General features: G+C 44.2%; 1 protein-coding gene across 2 annotated transcripts in view; it reads right to left on the bottom strand.

Moving 5' to 3' along the window:
* The window catches only part of Samd12 (sterile alpha motif domain containing 12), a 389,239-nt gene extending 379,442 nt beyond the window's left edge, over positions 1–9,797 (bottom strand). For both annotated transcript variants that reach the window (XM_038344117.1, XM_038344116.1), the window contains exon 1: positions 9,663–9,797. In XM_038344117.1, coding sequence (XP_038200045.1) covers positions 9,663–9,675 — 13 coding nt within the window. In that variant the 5' untranslated portion in view covers positions 9,676–9,797. The remainder of the gene's footprint in view (positions 1–9,662) is intronic.
* Between the last annotated feature and the right edge of the window lie 4,111 nt (positions 9,798–13,908).

The raw sequence follows: 13,908 nt of genomic DNA on the forward strand, positions 1-13,908 counted from the left end.
TGTTTGTGTGTGTGGGGGGGAGGGGGGCCTGAAGTTGACATTGGGTGTCTATTGTCCCTATATGGTCTTTCACTGAGCCTGGAATGTCAATTCAGTGAGACTGGTTGGCCAATGAACTCTAGGACCCGCAGTACCAAACCTCTCCAGTACCGAGGTTTCAGATATGGCCACTACACACAGGTTTTGCATGAGTAGGGATCTGGACTTAAGTCCTTAACCTGGACACCACGCACATTACCACCTGAGCCATCTTCCCTGCTCCTGAAACACTTGCTTGAAGACCACAGTGGATGTAACTTAAAAACCCCACTCTCATTCACACAAGAGAAATGAGAAAGCCACAGAAAGTATAGGTGGCTGCTTGCAGTGGTTCAGTAATAACCACCACTTACTAGAAACAATCCACGTGTCCTCGGTAAAAGCCAGTGTTTCCACTCCACAGAATATTGCTCAGGCACCAATCTCGAATAGCAACGAGATGTACGGTACCATTATGTGACATCTAGGTGAGGAAAATCACAGGGACGGACTCCAGACCAGTGTCGTCGGGAGCTATGGGTAAAAGGTATGAACAAATTTCTCGAGGTGTTAGAACTGTCCGAGATCTTCATTGTACTGCTGGTTACTGGCGTATGCGTGCTTTCCAAAAGTCTGAGAACTATAAAATTTTACTGTATAAAAATCACACCTAAGAAAACCACGTTTTAAAAAAGCTTTAAAATATTACTATGGGATCATAAAAGACAGAACAAGAAATAAGTAAAATTATCTATCTATATGTATATTGAGAGAGAATAGGAGAATATTCATATACTTCAAATGGAGACTAGAGCATAATTGAAAATATTACTGAGCCAATTGTAATGATGCTTGATCTGGAAAGAGAAGGTACGTTTATTCTACGTCGTCCTCTTCAGACACATTTTGGCTACAATTATAGATATGTGCTAATTCATAGAACAGAAAAAGAATCTATTTTTATTTGTCGTATATCTTCTCCATCAAGATTTATACCAGCAAGACAGTATCTTTCATTTCGCACTTGACTTTCCATAGCCTACTTGAGAAGATGTTGCTTAAGCCTTTAGAAAGTTCTCACGTTTCTTTTGGGCATTTACCATGCCAACATTGTTGCCAGTTTTCTGCTGCAGAAGGATTCATTTGACCTAACCCAGTCTTAAAATCGGGCCACAGGCATTTAACCAGTTTACCACAGTGCTTTCTATAGAGCCCATTAACATCTTTCCTGTTTTGAAAGATACGAATTTCTCTTAGTTTGCCTCTATATCATGTATCTGGGTGATGAATGGGCAGGAGAGTAGACGTATAAAACTGCTGTTTTTAAGTAAGCTTGGGAGAGCAAATATTCAGGTCAGAGATGGCTCTCTGTGGAGCATCTTCCTGAAACAATGGCTTCTTGTTGTGGGATGCTCTCCTTAGCCAGGTATGCCTGCTCGCACACTGAATCTCACAGCAGCTTCAGATTACTGACATGATTGTCACAAGATTAGGCTCACTAGAGGAGCGAGAATATGAGCAAAGAGGTCAAGACCGTGATAGGTACACTCACTGAAACAGTCTACATGAGCTAATGAGAGCTCACCAACTACAGCTGGGCTGGGAAGGAACAAGCATAAGGTCCAAACTAGACACTCTAGATGTGGTTGATAGTTGCATGGCTGGGGCAGACTGCAGATCCATTGGCAGTGACACCAGGATTTATCCCTACTGCTTTTTGGGAACCTATCCTGATTTGGGATTCCCCTCTGTATGCTGTGAATACCATTGGTTAACAAAGAAACTGTCTTGGACCTGTGCAGGGAATAGGGGTAGGCAGGGAAAAAAATAAACTGAATGCTGGGAGAAAGGAGGCAGAGTCAGAGAGAAGCCATATAGCCCTGCCAAAGCCAGACAAAACTTTACCCGGTAAGCCACAGCCACATGGCGATACACAGATTACTAGAAATGGGCTAAATTAAAATGTAAGAGTTACCCAATAAGAAGCTAGAGCTAATGGGCCAAGCAGTGATTTAAATAATATAATTTCTTTGTAATTATTTTGGGAATGAGCAGTTGGGAACCAACAAGCGGCCTCCTCTAACACCTATTCTCTTTGGATTGATAACTTGCTCAGCCTAGATATAGTAGGGAGGGCCTTGGACTTCCCCAAAGCAATGTGCCTTACCTTCTCTGTGGAGTGGATTGGGAGTGGGATGGGGGGTAAGTTGAGGGAATGGAAGGAGGGGAGGGAGTGGGAACTTGGATTGGTATGTATAAGGATAAAAGATATTTTATTTTCTTTTTTAAAAAAGAAAAAGAAAAACAGAATAGGTCCACTATAATTTTCTTGTCCAATGAAGGAAAGACTCACAGGGCTCAGGAGAGATTGCGAAGCCACTCATTAGGTCCCTCCCTCTGGCTTTTCTTAGGTGGTGTAGCTGCCTTTAAGTTGCTCATGCTCCTTTAGATGAATCCTTACCCAAGCTTCTGTAAGAAACCCCAAGTAAGTGTACTGGTTCAACAAACGTACTTAGGGGTAGAATCATTTCTTTGGTGCCCTTTCTGTGGTAAATATACTTAATGTCTCCCAGGAAAAGTTAAGCCCATAAGTTTATATCTTTTTGTTTCCCTGTAAATGAACATCATCTGATTACCGACACATCAAAATATTTTCAGCTGAAGTCATTTTATAATGTATCAGTTACATTGTGTTGGTAACATCCTACTTAGGTAACCAATACTATATACTTAGGTAATCAGATACTATGTCACATGGTTTAGATACACTCCTGAGTGTGGCAGGAAACTAAGTAGAGATAGACAGCCTGGCCTTCATATATGGCTTAACATTTAATGACCGTTCACTGAGCACCTGCCAGCCTGCCTCTTAAACATGTCCTTGATATTAAGTTAACACTCCTATTGTGCCTATGAGGTCATTTCTATTGGTACTCCCGTTGGATTAATGGACTACAGAACCTCAGATAAAGCTAAGTGCATTGCCCAGACACATCCTGAAGGTCCTTTGCACCTCTACATAACTGTTCAGTCTGTCTATCTACACAAGTTGCACCTTTAAAGCGGGCATCACTGCTGCTCTAGGCTCCATCATGACAACCACAAGATGGGGAGGTGGAGAAGAGCCCAAAAGCTGGCCACCTTGAGCCCCATTCTGTCTCAGGTTTCAAGGATAATTGAGGACCACACCCATAGCAGTCCACAGAGATCTGTCAAATCACTTTAGACTTGGGATGTGCTTAAGAGAACAGCACAAACACCATCCCCAGCAGCAGGGAAACTGAGAAGCAGCAGGGAGCAAAGAAATTCAGCTTGCCAACCTGCTCCTCTGGGCCTCGGAGATATGGGAAGCGGGCTGTGGGAGGCGGTGAGGCGGGCCGCCGCTGTCACTAGCAGCTGTACCGCCCTTCTCCGTACTCGAGGAGGCGAGCTGTACAAGCAGCTTCTTGCACCCACACTTTAGCAAAACCAGACTAAATATAGCTACCTTTTCTCTTAGGAGCCTGTTTGGGGGGGGGGGGAGCGGTGGGCACTGCTTCATTCCATTTCAGAAAATCAGCCAGGAACCAGCATGATTGACAGGAGCCAGGAATGAGGTTTCTCTCCCTTGCTCCCATGGTTTCCGAAGAGCCACAGGCAAGAGCCAAATGGTCTTGCTAGAGTTGACTTAGGAGCCTCTTCTTCCACTTTCTAGTCTACAGAGCAAAACAACCACACTACTAGGATAATGGAGGAACCTTATTAGGAAGAACATATTATACATACATATCCCATGCCCTTTACCCACTACCCCACCCATAAATTCTAATGAAAGGCTCACGCAACGCTGCTACTCCTCTACTAGCCTGTCCCTAAATGCCCCATTTGTTCTCAGACCTCCCACGTTATTGTGGCTTGTCGTTTTATTTAGCACTTACGGCACTGAGTGTATTTGGCTTCTCTTTCACCAAACTGTAGGTAGGGGAGTAGGCAGGGGAACAGAAAGGCTCAGGGCCCTTCCTGATTCCTTCTGCCACCATATCTGGCAAAATTCTCTGCACATGAACAGCACTCTCATGCTCATTGCCAGAAATATAAAACCTGTCAGAGGCCACAAATGAATGCTGACAACAATCTCCCCATTTCCCCTAATGAATCAAAGGCATAGCATCTTTGGAGGTCAAGCACAGGCTTCAGACTCCCAATGACCGCTCTCTGTGATGGGACATGCCACCAAAGCAGCCGCTGTGACTCAGCCCTTCACCCAGTTCCCCGTGAAGGTTTTCACCACTTCCCTTCCTCATTCCTGCCCTTGTTCATTCTGCTGTACAAGAAGAGCAAGGTCAATGAGGAAGAAAGGATAAGATGAAAGGATTTAGTAAGGGCTGGGCCCTGTTAGGCAACTGTGGGATTAGACCAAGCTCTGTCTGAATAAAAAAGCCTCAAGAGCAATGGGAGTGGCAGGAACCACCAAAACAGCAAGTTTCCAATCAGGAAAGTCTGAGGCCTTGTTTCTTGTTCACATAGTCACTCCCTAGGAATTTTCAGCAATGAGTAAACTAGCCAAACTAGCCATCATTCTTAGTTTCAAAAACAGTGACCAATAGGAGCTGATGAGGCAGGTGATTCAGATCTGATAAACTAGAAAACAAATAGAAGGAGGAGGAGGAGGAGGAGGAGGAGGAGGAGGAGGAGGAGGAGGAGGAGGAAGAGGAAGAGGAGGAACTGACAAAGTTTAGATTGAGATACACAGTGGGAAGCATGTTCACATTCTCACTGTTTCTGCAAGTGAACAGTATCCTTCAGCATAGTGGTTGGTGTAGAATTCAAAAACTCATAATCGGACTGAGAAACCAAGGACAATGGCAATGAACATGAACTCTACAGCATGGACGGGCTCACTGTGAGCCTTGTCAGTTTGGTTGCTCACCTTCCTGGACTTAGGGGGAGCTGGGAGGACCTTGGACTTAACATAGTGAAGGGAACCCTGATGGCTCTTTGTCTTTGGAGAGGGGTGGAGCGGGGATATGGGTGGAAGGGAGGGGAGGTAAGGGGGAGGAGGAGGGGAGGAGAAGGAAATCTTTAATAAAAAAATGAGAAAAAAAAACCTCATAATCCCACCCAGCCATTCACTCTCATCCATTCATTCATACATACAGAGAGTACACAGGGGTTAGACGTAAGACAGCATGAAAAACAGTTGTAAAAGTCCTAGCACTGTAGGGCATACAAGGACAGGAAAGCCACCTCCCCATCGCACAGCACAGTGAGGTTACATTAGAATGGTTCTGGCTTCTCTCGTCATCTGATCACAGTCCCTCCTGGGGAGGTGGGGGAGAGGACAGTAGTCTTATGTATAAGACTGTGAAAGCCACAAGGCATGGGCCACTCAGCCCCTCTCTCCTTTTCTTTGAGGTATACCAGGAAGTTACAGGAATCGGTTCTTCCTGCTCGCAGGCTGTCGGTGAGAGAGACAGGAGGCATCTACAAGGGTAAGTTCACCCTCGGAGCAGGGCGAACATGCCCACATACTATCTGATCCAGAGTTCGAAAGGTGACCCATACTGGCTTGTGATAAAGCTGGCATTGTTCTCTCATACAGTTATCCCTTTCTAGGGATTCTAGGGGTTCAGTTCTCAAATCAAGGTGGGTAGGTGAGGTCAGAATTTACAAGTTCTCAAAACCCATTCCCCCATGACTGCTTCTCTTCACTACAAGTATCGGTTCCTTTCCTCTATTCCAGTTTACCTAGTCTCCCAAGAATCCAGTGATAAGCAGGGTTTCTTTCTTACTACAGAAAAAGTACAGATTCTGAATGACTGGTAAAATGTCATTTGATAAACGTATGATCAGTTAAGAGCAAAATTTCAGATCATAAATGTCATTTAGAACACACAGCTTTCCATTTGAAATACTTTTCTTGATGGGAGGGGAGCTTCTAGTGCTGGAAATTGGAAGTCATTTTCTTGCCATTTAAGTGGAGCTAGCTCTTCTGTTTGAACTGCCTGTCGTAGAAACACGAAGAGAAGAATGCTCACTCATCCTGCTTTGTCAAAAAATACTAAGGATAAAGGAGTAGAGAAGGATCCAAAGCCAAGGAGAAACACCCTTCTCCTCTAGCTCTGGAATCATGTGTTTATTCAGGAAACAATCATCATCTGCTAAGTGCCAGGCACTGCTTGTAGTCCACAGGGACAAATACAACACTGCTTCTAATGGATCTCCACTTCTTCCTCTCCCTGTATACTATTACAACTCATTTCTGATGGGCAGGTTCACATCAATAAGTAGAACTTATTCATGGAGAATGGGTGACTAGAGGTCCTCCTCCACTGAAAAGTAGCCAACATGATAATACAATATCAACAGAATGCAGACCGTAACACGGTATCCTATCCCATGGTTGGAAAGCAAGCGTGTATGGGGCAAGTACAGAAATAAACCATCCAGTAACTGTACATCACCTTTCAATCATCCATCCATCCATCCATCCATCCATCCATCCATTCACAGAGGGTACACACTGGGCTAAACATAAGACCTAAGCATAAGTCATTAACACTCAAGGCAGTTATATAAAACCCCAGGCACCCATAAAAGCAAAACAAAGAAAAAGGCACAATTAGGCTAAAGTATAAATAGAACATTCTTAAATTCAATGTGATATATACATACGTGTGTGTGTGTGTGTGTCACAGTAGCCATAAAACATTAAACAAAGGGCAGCCTTTTCCATGTTAAATAGGAAGCCACACATTCAGCAAAATGAGTAAGGACCCTATTTGCAATTAACATTTTTACAAGTTCAAGCTTACTTAAGAGGAGGGTTACACATTATAAAAACCTTCTAATTTGTTACTAATTAGAGAATGTGGCTGGCATGAATAAGTGAAACGTCAGGGTGTAAAACAGGTGCTAAGCAGTAGGGCTTTTTCTTAAAGGAGAGGAACGGCAGTGAGTATAAGTAACATTTGTAGTTAACTTGTATTCTAGGCACCCTTCTATAGGACCTGTCTGCTACTGTGTTATTCCCAATAATTAAGCACTAGCAAGTCCATTTTTTTCTTCCAGAGAGAGACATGAAAGCCCAGAAGTTACTATATACTATATTTCCTTTCCAGTTCCTCTGATAAAATTCCTCTTTCCCTGACTCACTATTTCTCAGTGAACGTGTGTAAACTGGTCAATGTCTGGTCTTGACCTTGGAACTCTGTCTGTGATGGTCATACCGAAGAGGGCATTTAGGACCTTGATGGTCCAAAGGCACACACTTCTATGAGTAGCATTGGCTTCTAGAAGGACAATGCCACTGTGGGCAGCAGATAAAAACAGTGGCTCTAGTCTTCAAACACTGAGGCCGAGGAAAGGGATCCTTCCTGGAAACAACACCTCCAAGCTTCCCTTTGATGGCATTTGGTCAGCCTCATGAAGTCAGTTAAAAAGTTGCATGAAGGTTTGCCGTGCAACCCACTGGCAGTTTCTGAAAGCCTGCTATGGGCTAAGGTCTACACTATTGCCTGGGAAATTAGAGTGTATGATCTCCATCCTTCCTTGCCTCAGAGTCCAGTGAGAGACGGATTAAGTGTAGGACAGATTTAAGCACTAGAGCTCGGGAAGATCCGAGCAGGAGGCCCCCATGACTCAGAAAGGCAGAAGATTAGAAGTCTGGAATAGATTCCTGGAGGAAATGTTTTCTTTCCCGAGTCTTGAAGGACCATGGGGGGAGTATCCAGGAAGGTCCTACTCCCTGCTGAAAGAACTCTCTTAGCAAAAACTACAGGCAGGCATCCTTTCCAGGGAAAGTTTCAAACACTTCTTTCACCCATCTACTTCAGTCCTCATTCTGATTAGGGCCCAGGGCCTCCTGTGTACTTCAGAGGTGTCTCAGTCAAGGAAGTCACTAGAACATAAAATGAGCTCTTTGAAGTCTACAGGCACTTTGCAAAGCCCTTGTTTTTGTAAGGTCTGATTTTGCTGGTGCAATTCTGCACAGGGCAAGAAATATGACTGATTCTCTTCTATACTTCTCAGAGTGGCCAGGAAATTAGCTTTAAGAACACTGTGGATTGCCAACAAGTAGGAGGGAGTGTCCCTCACTTGGGGGACACAAAAAAGAGATCATAATCAAGTCACCTGATGGGTAAGGTGGAAAGGTGGGGAAGATAAACAGACTTTTTTTCTCAAGCTTCTGGCAGACTATGCTGGCTTTCTGTTTCTGTGGAATATCTGTCTGTCTGTCTGTCTATCGATCTATCTTTCATCTATTTATCTATCTTCTATCTACTTATCTATCATCTCTTTCTATCTTTCATCTATTTATCATATCTATCTATCTATCTGTCTGTCTGTCTGTCTGTCTATATACCTATCTATCCACCATCGATCTGTTATCCGAAGGGCAGGAGATTGTGTTTTGGAGAGGTGACCATTTTTTGTTGGTATAGCTGAGAAAGCTGAACACAATGGCTTCAGGCTGAGAATCTCTTATCCTGAAATGGCCCAGAGGCCACCATACCTGAGTTTACAGGTGTTGAGTGTGTGACCCGGGCTGTTGCTACTTCAATTAAGTAAAGAGTCAGAATATTTCTGTCTCTTGAGGCAGAGGGTGAGGCAGAAGCAAGAAACCCTGTAGACTTTTCTTGTCTGAAGCCTACAAGGAACCGGCTCATTTCCCTTTGGCAAGGAGCCTGATGTAGCTGGCAGCCATGCCTTCCTTTGCCTACTTCAGGTCCCCTCCAGCCCCGAGTGCACTAAGAAACCCTAATTCTGGAAGCGAAGGTCGGCTCCCCATGTAACCCCACACTCATATTTCATCTCATAGAGGTGCAATGAGACTTGTAATTGGACATCAGAAACTTTCTTGTCCACATGTCCTTCCCACCCTAGGAACTACCCTAAACAAAAATGTCTATGCTCTAAAGTAAGCGAAAGTGACGTGGAAACCAGGACCCCTCAAATATTGCCTGGCCCTAATTCTTAACCAGAAAGTTCAAAAGAGGCAGGGCTGTGCAACCAAAATGGCAAATTCGAAGTTCGATATTACACGAGGAAAGAGGAAGGCAGTCTTCAAAGAAAAGAATTCCCCAATCCAAGCGGCTGGCTACATTTCCATGCTGGGAACTTTTGCGAACCCTGGTGCGGGACTACACAGAAACAGGTGTGAAGACGTCCTCATTCTAGGGGCAGACCAGCTGCAGCCACTGCTGGGTATGCACGGCAAGGGGTCCTCGACCCAATGGCAGTCCAACCTTCTGGATGACGCACCTGGCTAGGATCTTCTATGTTTGGGTGGTAAAGCGAGCATCCCCAGTCGGGTGGCCACCCAGCCTACCCTCTCTGAGGGGACAGGGAAAGGGGCAAGTCAGGGCTGAACCCTCGCGCTGGACTTCCCCGCTATCCACCCATTTCCAGCACATTGCTTAGGGCTAGGGAGCGCTCTTTCCTCCACCTCCTGTCCTGAAGTCCTGCGCACCTAAACGTATCTCAAATTAAGCGTCTCCTGGCCTTACAGGGCTCAGGTGAGTACCAAGTGGTACGAATGGGAAGGGGCCCGCCGCCTCCTCCCCCTTTTCTCTCCTCCCCGCCGGAGCCGAGCTTCCTCAGGGATGTGTGGATTGGGGTGCGCGGGTTAAGAGGGAGCTTAAAAAGCCCCAAGCGTCCCTTACCTTCCACAGCCATTCTCTCAGAGCTTGCCTAACGCATGCATAATTTTCTTGGCCGAGGTACTCCTCCTGCCCCGCGCTCCCCCCCTCCTCTCGCTTTTGCCTAAATATTCTGCGCTCATCTGCTCCAGGACCAACCTGCTGCGGTCACGCAAAGCGAGCAGCCGGCTCCTGCTCCGCGCAAAGCATCATGGGAATTATAGTCCGTTCTCTCTGTCCCAACCAGAGAATCTGCCCAATTGTTCCTTGGAGCTCAATTCTGCATCTTCAGTGAGATTGTAAATACAGATTACGTGGCATCAGACTGAATATCTTCTCTTCTGGCGTCTTTGGGAGGGAATCTTGAGAATGCCGGAATTTGAGAGGACTACATCTCCCAGACTGCCTTGCGGCAGGTTTCTTTTAGCTTTGAGAGGAGGGACCCGTGATTGAGACCTTAGGTGTCAATTAGAAGCTTTTGGGCACCTAGCAGTCTTTGGGCGGGAGGCGAGAGGACAGTGGGTGGCGGCCGGGTGGTGCTGTAGTTTCTTGCTGGGCCACTGGACCCTCGGCATTCTGGGTCAATGAGGAGAGCGGAGGCTCCGGCTGTCAGTGGCTGTTCCCCTGGGCCAAGGGACCTGCTGCACAGGGGTGCAGTTGAAACTTGTTCCTATGCATCCTGCAATGTTTGCGGTTGTGGGGAATCTCGCCAGGAGAGACAGCCTACTTCTGATTCCCTCAGTGGTTCTCAGGGTTAAACGGTTAAACAGATGCGGGGAGAGTGACTTAAAAACCTCTCAAAGGCAACATCCTTAAGGGACTGATAGGATTACATTAGAGGACATCAGAGCATGGCACCACTGACTTCCAAAGTGAGAGGCCCTGCCAACTTTCCTGGTTAGGCAGTCCAGTGGCATCCTGTGAAGAAGCCATATCCGTAGCACTGTACACAGTTCATTTGCTTTCAACCTCTGTGACCTTCTGTTGGGACTGGCTGATGACACTTTTAAGTATAAAGAATAAAGGGGAATCACGTGTTTGACGGAATCTCAGGCCTGGCAAATATTGTTGAAAATTAAACTCCTCAGCAGTTTTGTCTTATATTCAAAAACATAGACTCACTTATGCAGAGTAGGGATAAGAAATGGCCTTGGGAACCTCCGGGGTGAGTTAAGACTTTAAAGGACTCGCGCTCTTATATGCCTGTTGTGATGAAGCTATCCAGTCCCCAGCTTATCTGTCCACTCTCCACTGTTTTTGTTTTCTTTTAAGCTTCTTTGTGAAAGAACACCTTGGAAGTGATTCGGAAGTTCTGATCTGAGTGCAAAGCTAAGCCACTAGAGGCCAGGGAGTAGTGGGCACAGACCTTTGATCCCAGCACTTGGGATCTGGCCTTTAATCCTAGCACTTAGGGAGGAGGAGACAGGAGTAATATGGCTGGGTGGAGAGAGGTAGGATGAGTCTGAGGAGCAGTGCAGTCTGCGGTTTGGTGGAGACAGATGCAGTCTGGAGATGCCGTGTGAGGACAGGATCACCCCTTCCGTCTGAGTTTTGGTAGAGGTAATAGTGGCTGGCCACTCTACTTCTCTGATCTCTCAGTTTTTGGCTCTGCATTTTTATTATTAATATCAATTAGAATTCATGCTCCAAGCACCAAGTCTCGCTTTAGAGTGAATGAATGGAAAAGAAAGCCAGAGGAAAGACATTGTCAAGGGTCCTCACACGTGTCTGTATAAACACATGTACTTTAGTGTGACCATGGGGCTTTTAAACACTCCACAGCAAAAGGTTAAAGTTATTATCTGTTTTCAAACTTTAAGGATTTGGGCGATAATAAACCTTTAAATTCACTGGATTCCACTGTTAATACAAAAATTTGTAGCATTCAAGTTTCCAATATCTTTTCTAGCAGATGTGTCTACTAGCTGTTGTAAGTATAAGTAAAATGTGAAGGAAATACTAGTTTGAGACATAAAATAGCTTATGCTGAACCATTTTTAAGCCACCAGGTAGACCAGTTTTATGTGGTTCAAACTAAAGACAAATAAGCTTCAATGAAGCAAATATTTTAAATTGTACCTGAGTCTTAGAGTTGTCCAGATTCTGGGTGTCAGGGTGATGGCTGTGGTCCTCACCAGAGTTGACAAAGAGACAAGGAGTCCTAATGAACAACTTATTGAGTGAATTACGGATATAGACAAGAATGTTGACTAACTTTTCTCATCATTGTAAGAAAATATCAGACAATAAGAGCTTCCTGGAGGAGGGGCTTGTTTTGGCTCATGGTTTCAAGGGTGTTTTTAGTTCATCACAGCAAAGTAGGAATGATGTAGGATTGTGGAGGAGAGACAATATTGTTCATTTTTACCCCTTTCTTCAGCTTCCTGCCTTTAAAATAGTACTGATGGTTATAATAAAAAAAACAATGGCTGATTCCATTTCTCTCTCTTCAACCTGTCCTACAAATAAATGACTCTGGCAGAGCATTGCTGTAGGAAATACTTCAGCCAATAGCTTTTAAGATACCAGCCCACTTGGGCATTGGGCATGATCTCTTATACTATAAATGCAGCCATAAAAGTTCTCTCTCTCTCTCTCTCTCTCTCTCTCTCTCTCTCTCTCTCTCTCTCTCTCTCTCTCTCTCTCTCTCTCTCGTTGGATTTGGTTCCCTACACATGGAATGGACTGTGATCTATGTGTCTACCCCTAAGGAAAGAACATTGATTCAGACATAAAGACATAAAATATCCCTAAATGAGACACAATATGTTCAAAAATGTATATAGGCATGGAAGAGAGAAAAAAGAATATATACAGCTATTTTTTAAAGAAAATTGTTTAAAAAAAACAAACAAAGGCTTTAAAAAGACACAGTACAGACAGTCATAGATTAAAGAAATAAAATACAAGCCACATAAATATGGAATATACACAGAAAGTCTGGATTATATATACTATTGTGTTTTCTTTAAATATTTTGACTGTGAATGAGCTAAGTACAGAGGGATATTTCACTGTATATGCTGCTAAGCTAAACCGACACATATATTTTAAAGGTATCTTGATTTAAAAAAATTGGGTCTAAGGATATGTTTCTTGGGGAAAGAGGTGTTGCTTTTATTGGTTAATGAATAAAGCTGTTTTGACCTATGGAAGGGCAGAATAGAGGAAGGTGGGAATTCCATGCTGGTAGAGGAGGAAAAAGGACCGAGTCAGGGGACTTCCATGTAGCTGCCCACCAAAGGAGACCGACACCCAGGAATTTGTGGTAAAATATAAAATAATGGAAATGAGTGATGGAGGAGAGTTATGTCTGTTTCTTTCATTGGTTAATTAATAAAGAAAACTGCCTTGGCCCTTTAAGAGACAGAAAATTAGGTAGGTGGAGTAGACAGAACAGAATTGTGGGAACAAGGAAGTAGAGTGGGGGAGACACTTCAGGCAGTCGCCATAGGAGTCTCCATGATGCTCCTCTCTGAGATGGACGCAGGTTAAGATCTCTCCTGGTAAGCCACACCTCGTGGTGCTACCCAGATTACTAAATATGGGTTAAAGGAAGATGTGAGAATTAGCCAATAAGAGGCTACAGATAATGGGCCAGGCAGTGATTTAAAAGAATACAGTTTCCATGTAATTATTTTGGGTAAAGCTAGCCAGGTGGCGGGACACAGCCCGCCGCTTCACACTACAAATGGGTTATTTTAATATATCAGAGCTAATTAGCAATGCACCTAAGTGATTGGCCAAGCAGTCTTTTAATTAATACAGTTTCTGTGTAACTATCCTGTATCTGGGCAGCCAGGAAATGAACAAACAGGCTCTTTTTACAGAGCATAGAGGAAGAAAAACAAACAAATAAACAAAAAATGAAAACAACAACAACACCAAAAATAACCCAGCGGCACTTCAGCCAAATACAGTGTTTCAGGCAAGAGACATGGGAAGTTAGTTACTACTAAGTCTGAATCTACTGAATACCTGATATAAGACAGAAGAATGAATGTGGCTGATTATATTCCAGGTAAAAACTGTACTGTAAAAATCAGGAATGAACAAGTTTTCTCTTGAAATGCTTGATACTTTTACTAAAATACGGGGCTGTACTATATTATATTTACATTCTTAAAGACTAACTTCCCAATATGCTAGAGAATACAGAAGAGAGACTTCAGGGTATGATAGATCAATATCTTGTCAGTTGTGGTGGGCACATCTGTAATCTTAGCACCCTGGAGGCTGAATAGGAGAGCCGAGAGTCTTAAGCCACCTG

Source organism: Arvicola amphibius, chromosome 9 (genome assembly GCF_903992535.2).
Source record: "Arvicola amphibius chromosome 9, mArvAmp1.2, whole genome shotgun sequence".
In the NCBI taxonomy this organism is placed as follows: Eukaryota; Metazoa; Chordata; class Mammalia; order Rodentia; family Cricetidae; genus Arvicola; species Arvicola amphibius.